The sequence below is a fragment of the Hemitrygon akajei genome, chromosome 6 (genome assembly GCF_048418815.1).
Source record: "Hemitrygon akajei chromosome 6, sHemAka1.3, whole genome shotgun sequence".
Lineage (NCBI taxonomy): Eukaryota > Metazoa > Chordata > Chondrichthyes > Myliobatiformes > Dasyatidae > Hemitrygon > Hemitrygon akajei.
In genome coordinates, this window is record NC_133129.1 from 142,118,066 (window position 1) to 142,142,001 (window position 23,936).

The 23,936-nt window shown below is 39.8% G+C and overlaps 1 protein-coding gene across 1 annotated transcript in view; it reads right to left on the bottom strand.

Moving 5' to 3' along the window:
• Window positions 1-295: 295 nt before the first annotated feature.
• The window catches only part of LOC140729851 (uncharacterized), a 35,489-nt gene continuing 11,848 nt past the window's right edge, over window positions 296-23,936 (bottom strand). Inside the window, exons 2-8 of the mRNA XM_073050060.1 lie at window positions 8,928-9,265; window positions 7,312-7,627; window positions 6,372-6,485; window positions 4,157-4,597; window positions 3,358-3,738; window positions 1,052-1,363; window positions 296-564 (exon numbers count right to left, since the gene is read on the bottom strand). Coding sequence (XP_072906161.1) covers window positions 311-564; window positions 1,052-1,363; window positions 3,358-3,738; window positions 4,157-4,597; window positions 6,372-6,485; window positions 7,312-7,627; window positions 8,928-9,265 — 2,156 coding nt within the window. The 3' untranslated portion in view covers window positions 296-310. The remainder of the gene's footprint in view (window positions 565-1,051; window positions 1,364-3,357; window positions 3,739-4,156; window positions 4,598-6,371; window positions 6,486-7,311; window positions 7,628-8,927; window positions 9,266-23,936) is intronic.

Below are 23,936 nucleotides of genomic sequence, written 5' to 3' on the forward strand. Positions count from 1 at the left end.
TGAAGTGAAGATGCATTCTGTTGAATTTGATAACCTTAGACAAGCATTACCTACATGCTTTCAGTTCAAGTCATGTGCTTGACCATTTCCAGCAACTGACTGAACAACAAACGAAGGTTATAAAAATGATTAGAGCTACAGGATCATACCATATGCAAATAGCCCTTTCTGCAAGCTATCAAGTCTACTCTAATCTGATTTTCCTTATTGCATTTCCATCATGCATCCCCTTCCTGCCATTTCTGCTACTCATCAACACAATGTTTAATTTACATTAGCCAATTAAAATAGCAACTAAAACATTCTTGGTTCATGGGAGGTCCGCAGCAGTTGGTATAAATGTCCACTGGGATGATCGTGAGTACAAACCACAGGAACCCAATTTACTTGCTTCAGTGACTATTCCTTCTCTTGATGGATCTTGAATTTTACTTAAATCTTTGAACCAGAATATCTGATTTCCTTCTGGATAAAATCCATAAGCTGTACAGGAAAGTGTTAAAGGCTTTCCTATTTCAGGGCAAGGTGGATCTGCCTCAATTTCTGAGATCTTTGGCAATGAAACTAGACATAATAAAGGAAGAAAGATAAGTTAAACTAAATATGCAACTTAAAGATGATTACAATTTAAACCAAAACCGACAAGCATTTCTTAGTAAGTAGTTAAAAACTGAAAACTATTAAAAGCAATGTAAAAAAACAATTGCCATGTCTTTCCTGATTTGGATTATTATTTTATTTCTAATTATTGGATCTCACTGCTTTCTTGTGGGTTCTGAGCTGTTGTTGATTGCTCATTATTCTGTTGTAATATCTGTTCAATCAAATCCATCATGTTCACCTTCCTTTGCAATAATACAATTAGCCTGTAGGCTTTGCAACAGTTGGCTTTCTGTCTTAGCAAACGGATGCCAAAGAATTACAAGGGTATGTCCTAGTTCCAACAGTTATCATTAGACGTTCATCTTTTATAAATTTCAAATTGATTGTAGAAAAAAACAATTTCAGAAACAAAAAGTGATCATGCTTTAGTTAAAAACCTGTTACTTACTCACTTCACCAGCTACCCAGTGAGTCTCTATTGGCTTTGATAAGCTCTCATGTATGACTTGACATGTGTATTTTGTCTCAGTGTCAGCAATGGTAAGAACAATCTTCACATTAGTTGTCAACTGATAGAGTTCATCCTGTCCAGTTTCTGCTTTATTAACTACAGAATTTTGTTGAATTTCTGAGCCATCTTTGAGCCATTTAACTGTGATATCTCTGGGGGAAAATGCACATATTTGACAGCTTAAAATCATGGGCTCTTCTGCAATTGGTTTTGCTGGTTCACACTTTATAGTGCCCAGTTTTGGAGGAGCTGGAAGAGAAAACAAGGCTTTAAACATTAGCAGATTGTCAAAAGTGTGGGATTAGATATTGCGCTTTCCATATGTAATTACTTATAGCTTCGAAAAATTTGGAAAAAAGACAAAATATAATTATTTAATTTATTCATTTCAGTATAATCATACCTGATTGATTTAGCTTGCTATATTCCTGAATGCTCTCAAATCTTTTCCTTCATAACATTATTACTACCTTGTAACAATAGGAGAAATATGGTATTGTTATGAATGTACCACAGCTCTGAGGGGCTGAAGGGTGTGGGACCAGCCCCCTCCTTCCGGAGAATCACAAGATCGCTATTAATTCGGGTCTTGGACTCAGGAAATGAGAGACAATGCAACAGATTTGACCATTGTTCTTAGAGGCACCTGTGTGAATTGCAACTCTATAGTACGTGCCAGCTATCAGGGACATGGACACCCTCGGGCAATGTGATGTGGGGATGGCCTCACCCTACCTTGATTGACATTTACAAATCTGCCAGCCATAATAAAACGGAGACTGCAGGAGGCGGTACTCCAGCGACGCACCAGACGGAGACCATCGCTCATTCCTCTCATAATAACGGGAAGCTGCTCGGAAGCCACGTGTGATTTGGTTCCCCTAGCTAGGGAATCGAGTGGCTAATAACCCCGAAAAGGATTCCGAACTGACAACGGGGAACTCACGTTCCCGATTCCACGATTTGAGTCCAACAGGCTGGCAAGTTTATTTTCTCTCTCCAACCCGTGAACACCCAGCGGTCCCTCAAATGGCTAAAAGCCTTCATGACCTGGCGAGACTTTTTATATTTCCATCGGACAATAGTTTTACCCCTAGACAAACGATAGAGCTACTTCGAATTGTTGATTATTACTATACCCGTGCTTTAGATTGAGTATTGACGACGTATATTATCTGAATGTTTGTATTAACCTTACTTTTGTGCCCCTTTATAAATAAAAACGTTTGAAAATGGTACCATCAGACTTCAGCGGACCTCTCTATCTTTGCTGGTAAGTGACCCAGTTATGGGGTTCATAATAGTATCAAGACAATGCCAATAGCCAGTGTAATAATGCCAATAGACAATAGGTGCAGGAGTAGGCCATTCGGCTCTTCTAGCCAGCACCGCCATTCACTGTGATCATGGCTGATCATACACAATCATTACCCCGTTCCTGCCCTCTCCCCATATCCCTTGACCCCGCTATCTATAAGAGCTCTATCTAACTCTCTCTTGAATGCATCCAGAGACTTGGCCTCCACTGCTTTCTGGGGCAGAGCATTCCACATTCCACCACTCTCTGGGTGAAAAAGTTTTTCCGCATCTCAGTTCTAAATGGCCTACCCCTTATTCTTAAACTGTGGCCTCTAGTTCTGGACTCACCCATCAGCGGGAACATGCTTCCTGCCTCCAGCGTGTCCAATCCCATAATAATCTTATATGTCTCAATCAGATCCCCTCTCATCCTTCTAAATTCCAGTGTATACAAGCCCAGTCGCTCCAATCTTTTAACATATGACAGTCCCGCCATTCCGGGAATTAACCTTGTGAACCTATGCTGCACTCCCTCAATAGCAAGAATGTCCTTCCTCAAATTTGGAGACCTAAACTGCACACAATACTCCAGGTGGGGTCTCACCAGGGCCCTGTACAACTGCAGAAGGACCTCTTTTACTCCTATACTCAATTCCTCTTGTTATAAAGGCCAGCATGCCATTAGCTTTCTTCACTGGCTGCTGTACCTGCATGCTTGCTTTCATTGACTGATGTACAAGAACACCTAGATCTCGTTGTACTTCCCCTTTTCCTAACTTGACTCCATTTAGATAGTAATCTGCCTTCCTGTTCTTGCCACCAAAGTGGATAACCTCACATTTATCCACATTAAACTGCATCTGCCATACATTCATCAGAGGAACCTCCAACTGAAATAAGCAATCTGGATCCTTTCTCGTTGCAAGGCTTAGATAACAGTATACCTGTAATGCTTAGGGTTATTGTTTTCTCTTGCTTGTCGTTAGTGGAGTGGTGCTGTATGCTACAGAAGTACTGCGAGTTGTGGTCTTGCTGTATATCTGGCACAATAACTAATACACTAGTAATGCTGTAAGTTTTGTCTTCATGCTCCACTTCACTGATGTAATGCTTTGCCTTCAAATTCATCTTGTTGTCACCGTGTATTATTGTCGTGTTGTCCAGCTGCAACTGGACAAGTTCTTCCAAATCTGCATTCTTTCTCTTTTGTTGCCATATAATACTTAATGGCCTGGGTTTAAATCCACTGACTGAACAAAACAAAGCCGCAGGTTCCTTGTTCCTGATGAGAGGAGGCGTCAAAATGTTTAAAACCTTAGGTGGCACTTAGAAAAGAGAAAATGAAAAATAAATCACACAAACTGAAATACAAAGAGAGAAAAAATATTGACTTATTCTAAATGTTTAATGACTGAGTCCACCTGATGAAGAACTGCATTCAACATAACTATCCACATCATTGACATAAGAGATTCTACTGGTGCTGGAAATCTTGAGCAAAACATGCAAAATGCTGGAGAAGCTCAGCAGGTCAGGCAACATCTATGGTGGGCAATAAACAGCTGATGTTTTGGGCCGTGACCCGTCAGTACTCTTCACCATAGTTGCTGCCTGACCTGCGGAGTTCCTCCAGAATTTTGTGTATCCACGTCAATGTCAAATACCATATATGTTAATGAAAGACATTCAAAATGGAGCCAAAAAGACAGCATTTAATAATTAAAGAAAATGTTTGCAATTTACCTGCTGTAACATCTAGTGTCAGTGTCTTAGTTATAGGCTCTTTAAGTGCTCGATGTTGAACTTGGATCCTTAACTCAGCCCCATCATCCTGAGAAATATCTGGATATATTCTGACACTGACTTCTACACTGGAAATCTTAAGTGTGTTACTTTTAAATTCAGAAATCCGTGGCTTAAAGGATGCATCTTCGACATCTGGCTGCAAAAGGATTCCCGTTACATTACAATCTTGTCCATTTGTTGATACATGCTGACTGTAGTTTTCATTCCAATCCTTATCGCTCCACTTCAGAAGCTGACGTTTATCCTCCTGCTTCCTCTTTGCGTAGATCACAACTGTAACCTCACGAGGCCGAAATGAGTTAACCATCCAAGTGACTACCTTTTCTTCAAGATGTTTCAAAACTTGATGTTCACTGCATCCAGTAATTTTTGGAGCAACTAGTCAAAACAAAATAAGTAATTAACACTTAACAATGTAAATGTTCTTTCTTGCATCCTCAGTCTTTATGGCCCTTCTGGAATTACAGAAATAAGACAATAAGTGTAAACAGACAAACTCAGAATTTCCATTAGTCTGTACCATTTTTATTCAGCATATTACAGTCCAAAATAGTGAAACCAACAAAAATTGTATCCAGTGGAATTAAGAGTATTTTAAAAAATTGCACTATTTGCTTATTCCAGAACACTGGACAGCTATTTATTTATTTAATTTCTTATGTCCAAGGGAGTAAAAAACTTTATGTTATATCTGATTCACAATGTACAAGCAGTAAAGAGGGGCAATGTGGGAGGATATTGCCCTAACATTAAAATTGTACACATGATTGTTTAGTATACATGCATGTACAGTTAAATATACAATCAGATCAATGTACAGTCAGATATACACTCAGATCAATGTACAGTCAGATAGACAGTCAGATCAATGTACAGTCAGATAGGCAATCAGATCAATGTGTATTGATAAATATAACTTCTGATTTCAGATTTCTGTTTATTGCTTCTATTGATGAACTTTAAAGCAGGTTCTTAAAAAAATCTAGGTAATAAAAACCTAGAAAATTCATCTCTTAGCACAGCTTATTTCTAAACATGTGAACATATTTTTTCTCTACCCCCCCCCCCCCAATCCCTCTGCAGATAAAGGATTTCACAAACAAGAGAAAATCTGCAGATACTGGAAACCCAAGCAAACACACACAAAATCCTGGAAAATCCATGGAAAAGGGTAAACAAGCGATGTTGTGGGCCGAGACCCTTCATCAATCCTGAAGAAGAGTTTCAGGCCGAGACATTGACTGTTTATTTTTCTATAGATGCTGCCAAGCCTGCTGAGTTCCTCCAGTGTTTTGTGTGTGTTGCTTAATGCTCATTTCATGTCAAGGGCAATTAAGCAAATGAAGTGACAAAAACCGGATAAGAACCCATGAAATGGGCCACATTTAGTGGGGTCCCACATTGTGCTATTAAAACAGTGCCCTGGAGGAAATTCAACTAGTTTTCTAGGGAAGAATCTTACTGGGGAAATTAATCTACATTATCCAAAAGTAACTTTGAAAATTGAATGATGTAATTTATTACATCATAACAATGAACTGTGCATCAATTCCTAATTCAAATGTGTTTGAAGGGAAATATAATTATAAAAAAATTCAAAATAAAATGGAGGTTGTGTCTGGAGTATCAAATTCCATTCAATGTAGAAACTCAGGGCAAGGTTTTCTGTTGAACACCAATGGGGGAGTACAATTACTGCAGCCCAGTTGTAAGCAAAGCAAAAAGATCATCACTTCCCAGTTTGGGGAAGAGATACAAGAAGCAGTCAAAGGATCAGAACAGCAGTGCAAATTCACAGCCAGCAACCCAGGTTCAATGCCAACCTCTGGCACTACTTGTGTGGAGTTTCCACACTGCCCGTGATGCAGGAATTTCCTCCAGGTGCTTTTGTTTCCTTCCGAATCACCAAATTAAAAAGAAAAAATGCAGGCCAATAGGTTAATGAAAACTCTGAATCTCCCCAAGTTTAGGTGAATGGTAGAACCTGGGGGGAGCTAGTGAGAAATTGGGGGAAATAACATGGGATTTTGTAACGAGTGCTTGATAGCTGACACGGACACATGGAGCCAAATGGGCAGTTTCTTTGCTGCATCTTCTATGACTCAATGCACAAACTGCAACACACCAAAAGGATTCACTGTCCTCATATTACCTTTTAGAAATATCCACAAATAAGCAGGAAGTCCTGCAGCAAACAGTAACCCAAATACTCCTAGAAATGCAGAAATAACCACTGCTGCTGTTGAAGTTGATTCAGGCTCTGAAACTTAGAAAACCAAAACGACAATATGAGCATTTAGACACACAAATAAACTTCATCATCTTGAGACACACGAGTTTTTGCAAATTATAAATCACCATTCATAAGCCCTGTAAAGAATTTCAAGAAAATTAAACAATAATTAAGCAACTTGTTTTCATTTTAAATCATGGTCTGGGAATTCCATTCTGTAGTTTTGTTATTTTTCATATAATCTGGAATAAGTGATGGGCTCAGAGTTACTAGTATCCCAACTTTTGACCGAACTTATTTGCACATGACATCAGTTGTAAGTTATGCTGTCAAATATTCAAAAAGAAAAAGAAAAAACTAGCCCTGGGTAAGGGTGGTGACAGAAAGCTAGAACAATGCCTCCAAACCTGCCCAAATTATTTATGGGACATATTAAAAGAATATCTAACCCACAGGATGAAGACAGAGGCAGAACGGCAGGGCCCTTCTTACTCAGCCAAATCAAGTACAGGAAAGGTAGACAGCGGTGTACAGAAAATGAAATGATACGATAAAGGTAGAAACTAATTACTCATGGCATAGAAAGAATCAGCAGTTGCATTAGCACAAATAGTAAAATGAGTTAATGAGCAAGTAACTAACAGCCAGGCACCAAGAGTCTCTGTACAAATCCAAAATGTGCCAGCCTACTGTTTATTTTCAGGCATGACTCAAATTCTCAGCCAATATCTTTCTGTGATGAAATAACAAACAATGAACTTTGATTTAAATCAGTGCAATGAGAGTCAAACATTTAAAAAAACATTGTCACAAATATTGCTACAAAGTATCCCCAACTTATTCAAAGTATGGAACATACCTTCAACTGTGAGTTTCACCTCTTGTGAAAGTTCGTCTGGAAGGGACTGATGTCTCACTGTACACTTGTATATATTACCATCATCATTCAGAGTTGGTACAATTCTAATATTACTGGAAACATTAAATGTTCCATCATTATTAGAAACCGCAGCTCCAGTGTAGACATGTCTTTCCAATCTCTCAGCTTTCCCTCTGGATATCTTTTCCCAGAAGATTTCATGATTCTGAGGATAAAATTCCGTAGCATCACACCAGACAGATTTCTCTGTACCATTCAGAATGGTAATGTGTTGTGTGGATAGAAGCACCTTTGGCTTAGCTATATTAAAAAGAAAATCCAACCTTAAGTTAGATTGGATGAAGTGTATTATCATAAATATCTAAAGCCAAGTCTAAGCTATTGCTATGTTAAAATAAACAAATGGTACCACTTTACTTCCTTCAATTACTCCAAAACACAGGATTTCCTTTCACTATTACTCCTGAAAGATAATTCACTTGCTCAACATTCAATGCAGTTCTATGTGAGAGTCTTTAATTAGTTATTCCTTCTGATCCAGAGTCTCCAAGTAATAAATTAACAGACAGTGGATAAGTGCATTGGTAATTCTGCAGAGATTGTATGCATTATGGAAAAAGTAGACAATTGCCAAAGGATATGGCAGGATATAGATCAGTTATAAATATGGGCAGAGAAACGGCAGATAAAGTTTAATGTAGCTAAGTAATAAGTGTCACAATTTGGGAACTCAAATATGAAGGGGTAGTAAACTTTTAATGGCAAAATCTTTAACAAAATTGATCTACTGAGGGATTTTGTGACCCAAGGCCATAGTCCCTGAAAACAGCACACGTTGATAGGGTGGTAGGGAAGTACATGGCACACTTGTCTTTATTAGTTGAGGCACTGAGATCAAGAGTTGATAAGTTATTTTGCAGCTTTATAAAACACTGCTTATGCTATGCCTAGAGCACTGCTTCCAGTCCTGGTTGTCCACATAATAGGAATAGAGTAGAGGGTTTGAAGAGGGTACAGAAGTGGGATGTTGCCTCAGGAAAAGAGCATGCGCTACAAGGAGAGGATGGACAAATGTGGAGCAACACACGAAGAGCTTCGTCAGGCAGCATGTTTTGGACAGTTAACGTTTTGGATTAAAACCACACAAATGAACTAGAGTTGCTTTCCCTGGAGTGTCAAGGTGAGGGAAAACCTGATGGAAATTTATAAGATCATGAGAGGCAAAGATAGAGTGGACAGCCAGTATCTTATCCAGGGTCAAAATGCCAAAGGTGAGGGGGCGGGCAAGTTTAAAGAAGATGTGAGTGGCAGGTTTCCTTTTTTTTAAAAAAACACATAGAGCAGTGGGTGCCTGCAATGCACTGCCAGAGGTGGTAGCAGAGGCTGATGTAACAGATGCATTTACAAAGCTCTTAGAAAGGCAAATGAATGTGTAGAGTCTAGGGACGATGACATTGTGTAGGCAGAAGAGATTACTTAACTTACTAGCTAGTTACTAGTTTAATTAGTTCTGCACAACATCATGGGCTGAATGGCTTGTTTCTGTGCTGTGCTGTTCTCTGTTCACACCAGGTAATGCTTTAGAAGTCTCTTACCCAAAACCACAACTCGTGAGCTCTTTTCCACTTTGGAGTGACAAGCACAACACAAGTGTATTCTCCGGCTTCACTTAACTGTATATTTGGAAGATGAAGTGAAGCATCTCCTTTCTGTAATTCAGTTGCAGATGTTTTGACTCCAGATCGCTTAGCGGTAACTGCTCCTGCATTAAAGGTGTAGATTTCTTTCTTTTGGGATCCATACAACCACTGAACACCTACATTTGATAGGTCAAGAACGGGCGTTCCAAAATCAGTAACTTTACATTCCAAGGTAATGTCTGTATTCAAAAATACATTCTTTGGACTTCTAAAAATGGTCAAATCCAACGTTTCTAAATGCAAACAGAAAAATGAGGCAAGTTTATCTTCAAACACATATTGCAAGTAGAAATTAAAAAGATTCAAGTTATAGTGTAAGTTATGGCATTTTTCTCTAGCAATCCCACAAGTCAGTAGGTTGTCCAACTCCAGGATTACAGATTGATTTGTGCATTGAAGTGGATGCTGTATTGTTTGAAATCACAGATTACAGATGAGGTACTAAACCTTCAGGAACATAATACATAGATACAAAATTTCTCATCAATATTAAATATGTCCCTGGGCACTACCTTGAACATAAACATAAGTCAACATTACTAACATCTCAGCTTAGTAAAGGTTAAGTAATAGGTTGTGTCTCAGATGTTAATAACAGTGTGCACTCTTCAAAAGGTACTTCCTTAATTGTAAAGTGCTCTGGGACATCCTAAAAGCTACTCTTTCATTTAAATCTTTCACTTAAATGGATTGGCACTGTATTATTTCCAATACTTGATCCAAAGCATTGTTACAGAATGGTTAAATGCAAAACACATCCCTAACTCACTGATGTGCCACACTGTAAATGAGTCATCAAATGGAAAGAGTTGAGGTGCTTACTCACAGGAAGTTTGGGGGCAATTATCTTAAAAAGGATTGCATAGTGCTGCATTTTCACAGCACCACAGGACTGTATTTTGATTTTATGCAAAGAATAAATTGCACCTTTAATCAATTTAGGATAAAATTGCATTAGTGGCTACAGATAGACGCTTTGATCTCAATGCACAACACTGATTTCAATGGTTTCCCCAACAACAAATGCACGACACTAACATGGCTGGATTAACAACAACTGGAGCACAAAGATCTGCACTGAGCACTGTTGAACAATTTTGGCCCGAGATGGAGACCAGTGTACTGTTTTTGAGTTTCCAAGCTACTTAAAGGTACATTCTGTTGGTCAAGGAAGAAGTAACTCAACAGCTTCAGAAATGGCTACATATTACAGTAGCACAGAAGTCTAAATTACTGGATGAGTAGTTAGAAGTCTAAACTAATAATTCAGAGACCCAGGCTCAAATCTGACACAGTAACTGTGGAACAGAAATGCAGTTGATAATCTGGAAGCTAGTAAAAATAAGGCTTAGTATTTCTAACACTAGGCTGTATTCTCCAATGTGCTCTTTGGGAGAAAACTGACATCTTTCCCTGGGCTGGTCTACGTGTGATTCCAAAGCCACTCCACGCAGTTGACTTTTGGCGGCCCTCCACAGTATCTAACAAGTTACTTTATACCAGAATCAAGTTTAATACCACTGATATATGTCGTGAATTTCTTGTTTTGCAACAGCCGTACAGTGCATTAAGAAATACTATAAAGTACAGTAAGAAATATCTATTAAAAATGGCTGCATGATGGTAGGGAGTGGGGACTTCAGGGCCCCATGTTTCAATTTTACAGGCTGCTTAGCCCGATTTCCAAATTTCCTTTACCTGCAGTCTGGAGTCTGCTGATTTTGACTAATCGACAGTTTTCTTAAAAATGTCTTAAGACAATATTGCTTATTGAATTACCCATGGGATTGACTGTGGATTTCAATTGTAGAATGCTGATGAGGATACACTTGGAATATTGTGTACAATTTTGGTTATGCTGTTATAGGAATGACTGCATTAAGCTGGAAAGAATACCAAGTAAATGTACAAGGATGTTGCTAGAGAAACCTCTTTTTACTGGGAGTCTCTGTAAATGCAGCTCTTTGGCCCCTCACTAACAGCCACTGGACTCCGCGGTGAGGAAACCATGGCTACATCCACACTAGACCGGATAATTTTGAAAATGCCAGTTTCACATAAAAACGATATGTGTCCACACTATGCGTTTTTGAAAATATCTCTGTCCACATTGAAATGGAGATTTCGGTGAATCTCCTCCTACTGGGCAGGACACATCTACCGAAAACAAGCGACATGTTTGGTGTCGAATTTCGCCGTAAAAGTGCGTGTTTGTATAGTTACAGACTAGAAAAAGTTTGAATGACAGACAGCTGTTGGCTCTCACGCAGGAGAACTTAAAAGTAAAAAAAAACAAATACTGGAGCGTACGGAGGCAACCAACAGGGAGTTCATGGACGCCTATTGTTTTTACTCAAAACTGGGGGTTTCAAAATTATCCGGTCTAGTGTGGATGTAGTCTCAGTATTATAGGAGCAAAAACATACGGGCTGCTACGGAGCTTCTCAACCCCCGAAAAGTTCAAGCAAATAGTAAAGACTCTCCAACAGCATTTAAACATCAAACCACTGGTCATTGCTGAAAGATATAAATTTCACCAATGGAATCAGAGCAAAAATGAAAGCATTTCTGAATATTGTGCTGAATTGCACAAATTATCAGAATATTGTCAATTTGGAGTGGGTCTATTGGACACATTAGGGACAGGTTAGTGTATGGCATGCACTGTGAAACCACACAGAAGAAGCTCCTGTTTGAAGAAGCACTGGACATTGCAATAAAATTGCAATATCATCAGAGATACAACAAAAATCTCTGGAATATACTACGAATAAAATATCACTGAACAGAAATGAAGGAAAGAAATCTTACCATTGTGGGAACATGTCACATAACCCTGAGAACTGTTGGATTAAAGACAAAGAATGCAGAAACTGTGGCAAACAGAGCCACATTGGCAGAGTATGCAAAACTAGTAAACAGCAGAAAAAGGACAAAATACAGAGAAACAAGAAACCACAGAAAGGAAAATACAACAATGTACACAAAATGAAAAAGCAGTTCTAATGAAACTGATTCAGACAAAAGTGAATTGTCTTGTCTGCAACTTCACAGCGTGAAAGGGACAGATGATTGAAGAGTAATATAGATCACTCCACAAGTGGCAGGCGTGAGACTGAAAATGGAGTTGGACACAGGCTCAGCTTTAACAGTGATCTTTGTACATGACTACAAATGACTGTTTTCCCACATACCTCTGAAATGAACTAAACTACTGCTAGAGACTTACACAGGACAGAGAGTATGTCCCAAAGATAAATTAAAGTGACAATAACCTACAGAGGCAAAACACAGCAGCTGAACCTCTATGTACTGAAACATAGAGGACCACCATTACTGGGACGTGAATGGCTCAGGAAAATCCAGTTGGATTGGAACACCATCAAGGCACTAGATGTTTCAGCAAAGGAGAGCAGCAAGGCCACATCTGAGAGACTGTCACAAATACTTGCTGACTCTGAGGAAGTGTTCATGAAAAGAATAGGAACACTTCAGGGCATGAAGGCAAAGATTGAGACTGAGGAAAATGTCCAAAATTTCACAAAGTCAGACCAGTGCCATAAGCAATCCGTCCTACAGTACAGGCTGAGCCGAAAAGTCTGGAGCAGGCTGGAGTCCTGTCAAAGGTGGATTGGAGTGAATGGGCCACACCTATTGCTCTAGTGATGAAGAAAACCTCCAGCACAAAACCAGGAAATCCAAACAAGGTGCGCATACGTGGAGACTTTAAAGTGGTTGTTAACTCAGTTCTCTGCACAGTACAGTATCCTCTACCTCATATTGAGGACATCTTGAGAGACATCCCACTGGTCGCTGATAGATTAGCAGCTTTTTGCAATTGCTCCTATCTTTATTACTTTACTGTTTCCAAACTGTTTTGAAACCTTTATTTTAAACATGATATTGTTTTACTATGACTACAAGTGGTGCCAAAGGTACTAAAAAAGAAGATTCCCCTGCATCTTAAGAATTATGGAGCTGCTTCGAAAACACAGAAAAGAATCTTCCACTGAAATTAAACAATTAGTTGCAAAATTGGATTCTATTCAAAAGACCTTAACTGAACATGATAAACGAATAGAAGAGAATGAAGCAAAGCTGACAATTTTGGATGTGAAAATTGATGACCTGCAAAAGCTTTGTGAAAAACAATCAAATTCTAATAAAAATTAGGACAGAAGATAATCGATTTAGAAAATGGAAGCAGAAGAAATAACCTATGAATTCCGGGCCTTGAAGAGTTAATGGAAGGTGATCAGCCTACAGAATTCTTTGCAAGCAGTTTGATACAATTATTTCCTAAAGTTTTATCGTCTTTACCTATGATTGATCAAGCTCATAGATGGCCTGTGCCCAGACCAGGTCCAGGAGCAAGACCCAGATCAGTAATAATCTGTTTTAATGAATTTCAAACAAAGGAACTTTTAATTTGTGAATCCTGTTGAAGAGGAATGATTGATTTTAATGGCCAGAAGATTAGCATTGTCAAGGATTTTTCACCCGAGATCATGAATGAGCGTGCTAAGTTCAAAATGTTATGTCGGAACATTTCTACTAAGGTTTAAACCCTTCTCTTCGTTATCTTGCTTGGCTCAGAACTATACTGAAGGATGGCTATAAGGAACGGTTCCATTCGACTGAAGAAGCCCAGGAATTTTGGAATCTATAGATTGACTGTTCAGTATCTTTCTACATGAATAATTGCTTCTTTTACTTTTGGTAAACCTTTGTAGCTAACTCTCTTTTCAAACCTTTTAATGCTTAACTTAGAGAATAAGATTTTAACCAGTTAATACTTTGCGTGTTCATATGTTTTGAATTTTGATAGGTTTTGAATTATTTTATATTATACTTATTCTTCTTGAGGCTTTTCTTCTATCAATAAGGCTTAGTATGAGTATTTTTCATTTTATTATTTTGAAACTGTAATAATTAATCTATATGTGTTCTTGTTATGAGGGCTAAGTTTTGTCTCTGTCTGTTGTTTTGTCTAGGTTGGAATGCAGCCAACTTTCAAATCAATTTGGAGCTAAACCAGTAGGTTTTTTTTGGTGGGATATCAACATTAGGTGTAGCTGTCAACTGTCTACTGGTCGACCTTCTGACTTTGGGAGGAGGGTGTCTGGATGGATTTTTCTTCTGGAAGCTGTTTTGGACTCTCAGCCAAATCTGTTGCTTGGTTACCCTATCTCAAGGTTCTTTGTTTGGTTTTAAAATAAATTCCAATGATTATTACTTTCTTTCTTGTAAATAGTATTAAAAATGGCTCAGACTATTAACTTACTTAGTCTTAACATGAAAGGGTTAAATCACCCTATGAAACGTAATAAGATATTTGCCTATATTAAAAAACTTAGGGTCCCAATTATTTTTTAAACAAGAAACTCACATACGTAAATGTGACAATTTACACCTTTTTAGCCGATGGAGAGAGCTTCATTTTCATTCCTCTTTTCAGGCTAAGTCTAGGGGAATTTCAGTCTTTATAGATAATACAGTTCCATATGTCCAACATAAATTAGTGTCTGTTACTAATGGGTATTTTGTTATAGTGTCAGGAAAATTAGATAATAAATTAATGGTATTTGCTCATCTGTATGCCCTGAATATAGATGATCCAGGATTCTTTGAGAGTTTTATTTTCGTTTCTGCCAGATTTGAGTCTTTACTCATTGGTGATGGGAGGAGATTTTAATTGCTGCTTAGATCCAGTTTTAGATTGGTCATCTTCCAAACCAGCGACAACTCAATAAAACAGCTTTTTTTCATTTAATCTTTCCTAATGAAATGTGATATTGTTGATGTCTGGCGTATCTTACATCCAGTAAACAGGGAGTATTCAGTTGTCTCTCATGTCCATCATACATATTCCAGGATTGATTTTTTTTAATTGATAGCCAAACGATTCCATTAGTTTGATCCTGTGAATATAAAGAGTTACTGTCTCAGCTCATGCTCCTGTGTTTTTGTCTTTAAATCTCCCTGGTCTCCCTCAAATAAACAGACTTTGGTGTTTTAATCTAACTTTGCTATCTGATAAGGATTTTTTAAAGTTTCTGGAGAGACAAATTATTCTGTTTTTTTTTAAGAGAATACGCTGCAAGAGACTTCTACTGTTATTATATGGGATGCCTTCAAGGCCTATATTAGAGGACAAATTATTTCTTATGTAACGCTCACGCGACCGGCTGGTGTATGTCTAGGGGTGGATTCATTCACTCGCCAAACCGCGCCTCTCATATATGTGGATGCTGTGAAATACACACTAATACAAACTCGCACACACAATATCAAGCGCACACCAGGTACGTTTACAGAGTACACTTTATAAATCTTACTAGAACTAAGTAATTAATAATGATACAATATATATGAAGGGAAAGAAAATAAAGAAAAGGCGTCAAAACTTATCAGAGTTCAGTCAATTAGTGCACATCATTGGAGCTCAACCATCGAGTTTTCCCACCATTCTTCGATCTTCTCCGAACTCCATGACCCACGCACCTGGGACCACCCTCGGTGATCGACCAGCCATGCTGCATCTGTCTGCCTTCCTTGCGGTCTCCTTCCTGACTCCCAAAAGTCCGCACAATCACAGCTCACAGACTCACAAGAGAAAATAACATCCAGCCCAATTGGTTAACAAATGAATACAATCCCCATTATCAGTAACTTTAACCCAAACAAGCTTCAAGAAGCTTTGAGAGTGCTCTGCAAGAAAAGCACTCTCTCACCAGTTAGCATAACAAAGAAGCATTTTTACTTTTAACAAAGTAGACATTTTGATTAACATACATAGTACACTTATATTGCAAGTATTCAGAAAAAAGCTAATAAAGAGAGAATTGATTTAGCTATTCAGTTGAAACAATTAGATCAAATATATATATATGAGGAGGAGTATAGGAAACTGATACAGGACTTTGTGATATGGTGCAACTCAAACTACCTGCGTCTCAATATCACCAAGACCAATGAGATGGTGGTGGACTTTAGGAGATCTAGGCCTCATATGGAGCCAGTGATCATTAATGGAGAATGTGTGGAGCAGGTTAAGACCTACAAGTATCTGGGAGTACAGTTAGATGAGAAGCTAGACTGGACTGCCAACACAGATGCCTTGTGCAGGAAGGCACAGAGTCGACTGTACTGCCTTAGAAGGTTGGCGTCATTCAATGTCTGTAGTGAGATGCTGAAGATGTTCTATAGGTCAGTTGTGGAGAGCGCCCTCTTCTTTGTGGTGGCATGTTGGGGAGGAAGCATTAAGAAGAGGGACGCCTCACGTCTTAATAAGCTGGTAAGGAAGGCGGGCTCTGTCGTGGGCAAAGTACTGGAGAGTTTAACATTGGTAGCTGAGCGAAGGGCGCTGAGTAGGCTACGGTCAATTATGGATAACTCTGAACATCCTCTACATAGCACTATCCAGAGACAGAGAAGCAGTTTCAGCGACAGGTTACTATCGATGCAATGCTCCTCAGACAGGATGAAGAGGTCAATACTCCCCAATGCCATTAGGCTTTACAATTCTACCGCCAGGACTCAAGAACTTTTTAAAAGCTATTATTAATGCTTTTTGAGATAGTGATTTAGATGCATATCATATTTTTTACTGAGTTAAGTATTGTATGTAATTAGTTTTGCTACAACAAGTGTATGGGACATTGGAAAAAAGTTGAATTTCCCCATGGGGATGAATAAAGTATCTATCTATCTATCTATCTATCTATTTCATATATAAAAGGCATGTAGAAATTAAAAATAAATATGATTTTCTTTTAACATATCCAATTGAAACTCAACTCCTAAAAGATAAAAAGTCAATTTTATATTCATGGAGACAAAACAGGTAAATTATTGGCTAACCAATTAAAAACCTTTCTAGCTAAATGGCAAATTAAAGAAATTTGTAAAGTTAACGGTGATAGGACAACTGACCATTTGTAAGTAAATGATACCTTTATAGAATTTTATTCTAAACTTTATAGTTCTGACTCTCCTAATGATAATACTGTAATGAATAATTTTTAGACCAATTAAACATTCCTAACCTTTATGTTGATAACTAAAAATAGTTGGGTCAACCTATTTATTATGAGGAAATTGCCGAGGCTGTACGTCATATAGGTCAAACTCAAGGCCCGCGGGCCAAATCCGGCCCACGGTGGAATTATCTTTGGCCCGCGAGATAATATCTAATTACTATTAAAGCTAGCCCCAGTAATCGAAGCGCCTATGGCGTATGATATGGCTAATGCTGAGTTTATTCAGGTACCAGGTTTTCAGTGTTTTTAGTGTTTATTCGGCAGTCTTGCTCGGCAGTCTTCTTCATAAGAAACGGAATTTGAAAAGTGAAACACTTTGTAGTTATAGCAGAGACTGAGGCACATGAGAGCAGGCTGAAAAAACGGAGGCAACGAAAGCTGCGTTCACACGCGTCCGACTGATCCGGCCCACATGAAGCTGCATTTTGCTCAATCTGGCCCGTGACCTAAAATGAGTTTGACACCCCTGCTGTACGTTCATTGCACTCGGGGAAGGCTCTGGGTCCTGATGGATTTTCTGGAGAATTTTATAAGGCTTTTTTCTCACTGCTTATACCTCATTTATGTTCAGTCTTTTTGGATTCCTTTAAGTTGGGTAGGTTAATCTTTTTTATGAAGCTTCTATTTTGCTTGTTCTTAAAAAGAATAAGAACCCAACTGAATGCTCTCCATATGGACCAATTTCCTTACTTAATGTTGATGTTAAAATCTTATCCAAAGTTCTGGCTCATAGGATTGAAAATATTTTACCATCTATCATTTCTGATGATCAGACTGGATTCATTAAAATTCGATATTCCCACATTAATATTCATTGTTTATTAAATGTTATCTATTCTCCTTCTAAGGAGATATCAGAATGTGTGTATCCTTAGATGTTGAGAAAGCTTTCGACTGGGTTGAATGGAATTATTTATTTAAAACCTTAATTTTGGGCCTGATTTCATTCAATGGATTACTTTATTTATCTCTCTCTGGTCAGGTTATTACTAATTTTAAGAATTCCAAACCATTTAAACTTCAGTGTGGAACAAGACAAGGCTGTCCTTTGAGCCCTTTGCTCTTTGATCTGGCCTTAGAACCCTTAGCCATTGCTTTTCAAGAATCTAGTGAATCTAAAATATCACTGATATTTTAAGGAGTGTTACTACCCACAAAGTTTTGCTCTAAGCTGATGACCTATTGCTTTCTATTTCTAATGTCGAGACTTCGTTATCTCCTGTTCTTTCTTTACTCTCCTGTTTCAGCTATTTTTCAGGATATAAACTGAATTTTGCATAAGAGTGAACTTTTTCCTTTGAATAATTTGGTATCAATTAATACTAACCTTCCTTTTAAAATTGTAAGAAATCAATTTACCTATTTGGGTGTAACAATTACTAAGAATTATAAACACCAACTTCAAGATTACGTTCTTACCCTACTGAATTATGTAAAAAGGGCACCATCAAATTGGTCGCCCCTCTCATTATCGTTGACTGGCCAAATTAATTCTATTAAAATGAATATCTTACCTATATTTATATAACTTTTTCAGGCCTTATCCGTTTTCAGTCCTAAACTCTTTTTTGATTCCCTTTATTCTATTCTAACTTTTTGTATATGGAAAAACAAACATTCTCGACTAAATAAAGTTCATCTTCAAAAGCTAAAAAGAATGGAGGTTTAGCTTTACCAAATTTTAGGTTTTATTACTGGGCAGTCAATATACGAAATCTTACGTTTTGGTCATACTAGTGTAAAGGGGGTTTCTTCTTCTTTTTTACTGTGTTATGTTAATCAAAATGGCTTCTTTGTTTTGTTAAAAGTAGGAATGCTTCTTTGTTGCGAGAGAGTGCTGGAAGCTTGCTTGGGTTAAAATTTACTGATAACGAGAATTGTATTCCTTTGTAAACCAATGGGGATTAATGTTGTTCTTTCTTCTGAGTCTGTAAGCTATTGTTGGCGGGCTTTTGTGGAGATCGGTGCGAGGGGGTGAGAAAGAGAGGATGCAATGCTGTAAACTGGATGAGGAATGGACCGCAAGCAGGGGTCCAAGGCCAGGAGGTACCCCGAGGAGAGGAGACGAAGATAGATGTGCTTGGTTGACCACTTCGGGTGGTCCTGAGCTGCGAGTCGAGGAGTTTGGAGGGGATTGAATGGTGGCCAGACAACTTCAGTGATTGAGCTCCAACGGTTGTGCACGAAGTGGTTTGGACTTTGATAAGTTTGGCGCCTTTTCTTTATTTTATTTTCCTTCATGTATGCCAGGGGTGTCAAACTCATTTTAGGTCACGGGCCGGATTGAGCAAAATGCAGCTTCATGTGGGCCGATCAGTCGGACGCGTGCGAACGCAGCTTTCGTTGCCTCCATTTTTTCAGCCTGCTCTCATGTGTCTCAGTCTCTGCTATAACTACTGTTACGTAACCCCGTAACCAGGTAACTTACCAGCAAAGATAGCGGGATCAGCTGAGTCCGATGCTACTATTTTCAAAGGTTTTATTCAAAAAGGGGCACAAGCGTATGGTTAATACAAAACATTCAGATCATATACATCATCAAAACTCAATCTAAAACACCGGTGTAACAATAATCAATCAGAAATAAGCTCTATAGTTGTCTAGGGGTAATACTGAGTCCAATTGAAATATAAAGAGTCACTCAGAAGTTTGCAGGCTTTTCCCTTTTGGGAACCGCTGGGTTTTCACGTTGTAGAGAGAGAGAGATGGTTTAGAAAGGATAAACACTTGTCCGTTGTCTTTACAGAGCAAATCCTTGGAATCAGGGGAGCAGGCTTCCCCGTTGTTAGTTAAAAGCAGTCTTCCGTTGGTCCTAGCCACAGATTCAAAATTTGGAATCTAACGCACGTGGCTTCCTTCAAAATGTCTTCCCGCTCCCACGGGAATCGGTATCGTGCTTCCTTGGTGTCTCCTGGGTGCGTCTGAGGGTTTCCCCCCCTCAGACCCTCCTTTATACTTCTTCACGGGATCGCAGGTGTCAATCAGGTTGCAGGTGATGCGATCTCTCTCTCAACCAGCCCACTTTGCCCGAGGGTTTTTCACGTGGTCTCCATGAGACAATAGTCAATGTCGCCTTTATTCTGCTTCTCAGGAGAACGTGGTCTTCCGCACGTCTCTCTCTCTCTCTCCCATTTTCCTGTGTCTATTCAGCACGTCTCTCCCTCTCCTGGGTCAGTTGACCCCCCCTTGACTAGGGCTCTTGCGATTCTCACAAAGGAGGGGGCCGAGGGCATAACACCTCCCCCCATAGCAGGTTTTTTTACCAGCGGTTAAAAACAGGTTGGTACAGGACTTTTTTTTTAATCTACATACTACACAAGCTTTTCTCTTCACAGAGTACTACCGTTATACATTCAAGTCAGTATCTAAACAGGTAACAAGTACAGTGCCCCTTTTCTTTAATTCCTTAACCTCACGTGCCATACTAAAGTCTGGTAGCATCAAACTTCAGCTTAATAACCACCTTATTTATTTATTTTCTTCAGCAACATAACTAAGGAGGTGTGATCTTAGCTTACGTGTGTACTACAAAAGTTCATGCAAAATACTAATTTTTATGTTACTTTCAAACATAACAGTCAAGCTTCCATGGGTGTTGTCTTTATTATTCACATACTTTGTCAAAATCCCTTAAAACCGGCTTCTGCTATTTAAAAATGGCGTCCCCATTAACCCTCGCCTCTTTTCCGGTTAATTCCCTCGTGGTGATCTTGGGCACCATGGCGAAATAGGCTTTCACCCGCTCCTTTCATAGGAGTTATTTTATCAACAATGTGTTCCAAACTTAGACCATCTTCCGAATTTCCACCCAATTCTTTAATTTTATGCAATTTGTTAGTTTCCTCTTCAGGACCCTTCAGGCTATTAGTTTTCAGTTTAAACTCTTTGTTCAAACAGCATTTCAAATTCTGCCTTTTCACACCACACTCTGGAATAACAATAGCGTGTGGGGCCCCTTTACCTTCCAACTCAACCTGTAATTGATTCACAGGCTTTGTGGTACCAAGCCATTGTCTCTGTAGCCTGGTTGCTGCTTCTGATATCAGTCCAGCCTTTAAATTTTCTTCATTCAATTTGGGAACTACACATTCCCCTTTTCCTTCAATATTAATATTCACCTCACCAACTTGTAACCCACCTTCGAGCACAAACACCTGGGAACTCTCACTTCCCAAGGTTAACCCTTTTTTTTCCCGAACCAAGTCTATCTGATCCAAAAGGACGGCCGTCTCGTCCAGCTGAGTCAAATACCTCAGCTTTTTCCTGAGCTCCGTGACTAGGTTCAGCACCACGTGCATCCCCATCTTGGACAGACTCAAACGGGACATTGGCCTCTTCCAGGCTTTCAACACCCATACCTTTTTCAAATTCTAACGTCCCCCGATCCTTCCAGCTACTCTCTAGGCAGCCCCCCATTGGGGAAGGTGCAACCCCGCGAGCTGAAACAACCTCCTCGGCCATTTCAGCTGACTTCTCCACAGCAAGGATACCCTTCCTCTCTAAGACTGCCCTCATTTCACTCTCGGGACCATTGAGAACACCTTTAGAACTCTCAGCTTCTCCAAACAATTCTGCCAAACCAGACAGATCAACCACGTCCAACTCTGGACGTTTTAACAGCTTTATCCGTTTCTCATCTTTATTTCCTACCTCTAGGACCTTTCTCTTCACTAAGGGGGGGGGCTATCTCCTCACCCTTACCCCCTTTCACTTTACTACCTTCTGTTTTACCACCCTCGGAACCCTCGTGGTATAGGGTCGGTAAAAACGTCTTGGCCAATTCACTATTGGCCCGATTTAAACTGCTCTGGTTCTCAGCTGCTTTTCTCAACAGGCTGCGAGTGACCGCACATGCGCGATAGCTTTGGGACTCTAGGGGCGGGGAGACCGTACTTGCCGGTCGGCGGGTCGGCATCATGGCTGCCCAAATCCTACCTCTGGCTAAATCGTCCCCCTCCCCTCTCTCTTCCCCTTGAGCTCTTCGCTCTTGCCTTCGCCTGTCCAGCTCCAATTCATGGCTCCTTTGTTTCTCTTTCTCTTCTGCTTCTGCTTCTAGCTGCTTTAGCTGGAGCTCATGACCCCATTTCATCTCTAATTCCTTTAGTTTGAACACATGCTCTCTTTCCTCAGCCTTTTCAGCTGCAGCTCTTTCTGTTGCCCTTTCAGCTCGTTCCGCAGCCTTCTCAGCTGCTTCTAGCTGCTTTACTTTAAGATCATGGTCCAACCTTGCTTTCTCTAACTCTACCTGATCTGTCCCACTCGCTAATCTCTTTTCGGGGATATTTTCCAAATCCTCAGCTGCAAACACCTTCTTCCCAACGTAATACTGTTGTATGACCCTTCGCACTTCCTGCTTTTTCATTGCTGGCTTCACCACTGTGAGGTCTAACGCCTGTGCCAAATTTACCAAGTCTGATTTTGTAGCCTTCCCTAGCGCCTCTACCGTCGGGTTTCTCGTAAATTCATCTACATCCATCTTTGCTGGTTTCCTGTCTGGCTACCTGCGTAACCAGATTTAAGTTTGGACTTACAGCCCGATTCACTGACCTTCCCCTTTGGTTTCAAATCCGGGACGAGAACCCCACTTGTTACATAACCCCGTAACCAGGTAACTTACCAGCAAAGATAGCAGGATCAGCTGAGTCCGATGCTACTATTTTCAAACGTTTTATTCAAAAAGGGGCACAAGCGTATGGTTAATACAAAACATTCAGATCATATACATCGTCAAAGCTCAATCTAAAACACCGGTGTAACAATAATCAATCAGAAATAAGCTCTATAGTTGTCTAGGGGTAATACTGAGTCCAATTGAAATATAAAGAGTCACTCAGAAGTTTGCAGGCTTTTCCCTTTTGGGAACCGCTGGGTTTTCACGTTGTAGAGAGAGAGAGATGGTTTAGAAAGGATAAACACTTGTCCGTTGTCTTTACAGAGCAAATCCTTGGAATCAGGGGAGCAGGCTTCCCCGTTGTTAGTTAAAAGCAGTCTTCCATTGGTCCTAGCCACAGATTCAAAATTTGGAATCTAACGCACGTGGCTTCCTTCAAAATGTCTTCCTGCTCCCACGGGAATCGGTATCGTGCTACCTTGGTGTCTCCTTGGTGCGTCTGAGGGTTGTCCCCCCCTCAGACCCTCCTTTATACTTCTTCACGGGATCGCAGGTGTCAATCAGGTTGCAGGTGATGCGATCTCTCTCTCAACCAGCCCACTTTGCCCGAGGGTTTTTCACGTGGTCTCCATGAGACAATAGTCAATGTCGCCTTTATTCTGCTTCTCGGGAGAACGTGGTCTTCCGCACATCTCTCTCTCTCTCTCCCATTTTCCTGTGTCTATTCAGCACGTCTCTCCCCCTCCTGGGTCAGTTGACCCCCCCTTGACTAGGGCTCTTGCGATTCTCACAAAGGAGGGGGCCGAGGGCATAACACTACAAAGTGTTTCACTTTACAAATTCCGTTTCTTATGAAGAAGACTGCCGAATAAACACTAAAAACCCTGAAAACCTGGTACCTGAATAAACTCAGCATTAGCCATATCATACGCCATAGGCGCATCAATTACTGGGGCCAGCTTTAATAGTAATTAGATATTATCTCGCGGGCCAAAGATAATTCCACCGCGGGCTGGATTTGGCCCGCAGGCCTTGAGTTTGACATATATGATGTATACTGTATCATTATTAACTACTTAGTTATAGTAATCTTTATAAACTGTAATCATTTAATCGCATATGATGTCCTGTTAGTTCTTTGGTGAGGCGGGGACATCACACAGCATCCACACCAGCTGATTACCCAGTTTGGCGGGGCCGAAGGCTGCTCCCCCTAGACGAGAACGAGCTGAGCGAGTCTGAGGCGACCCA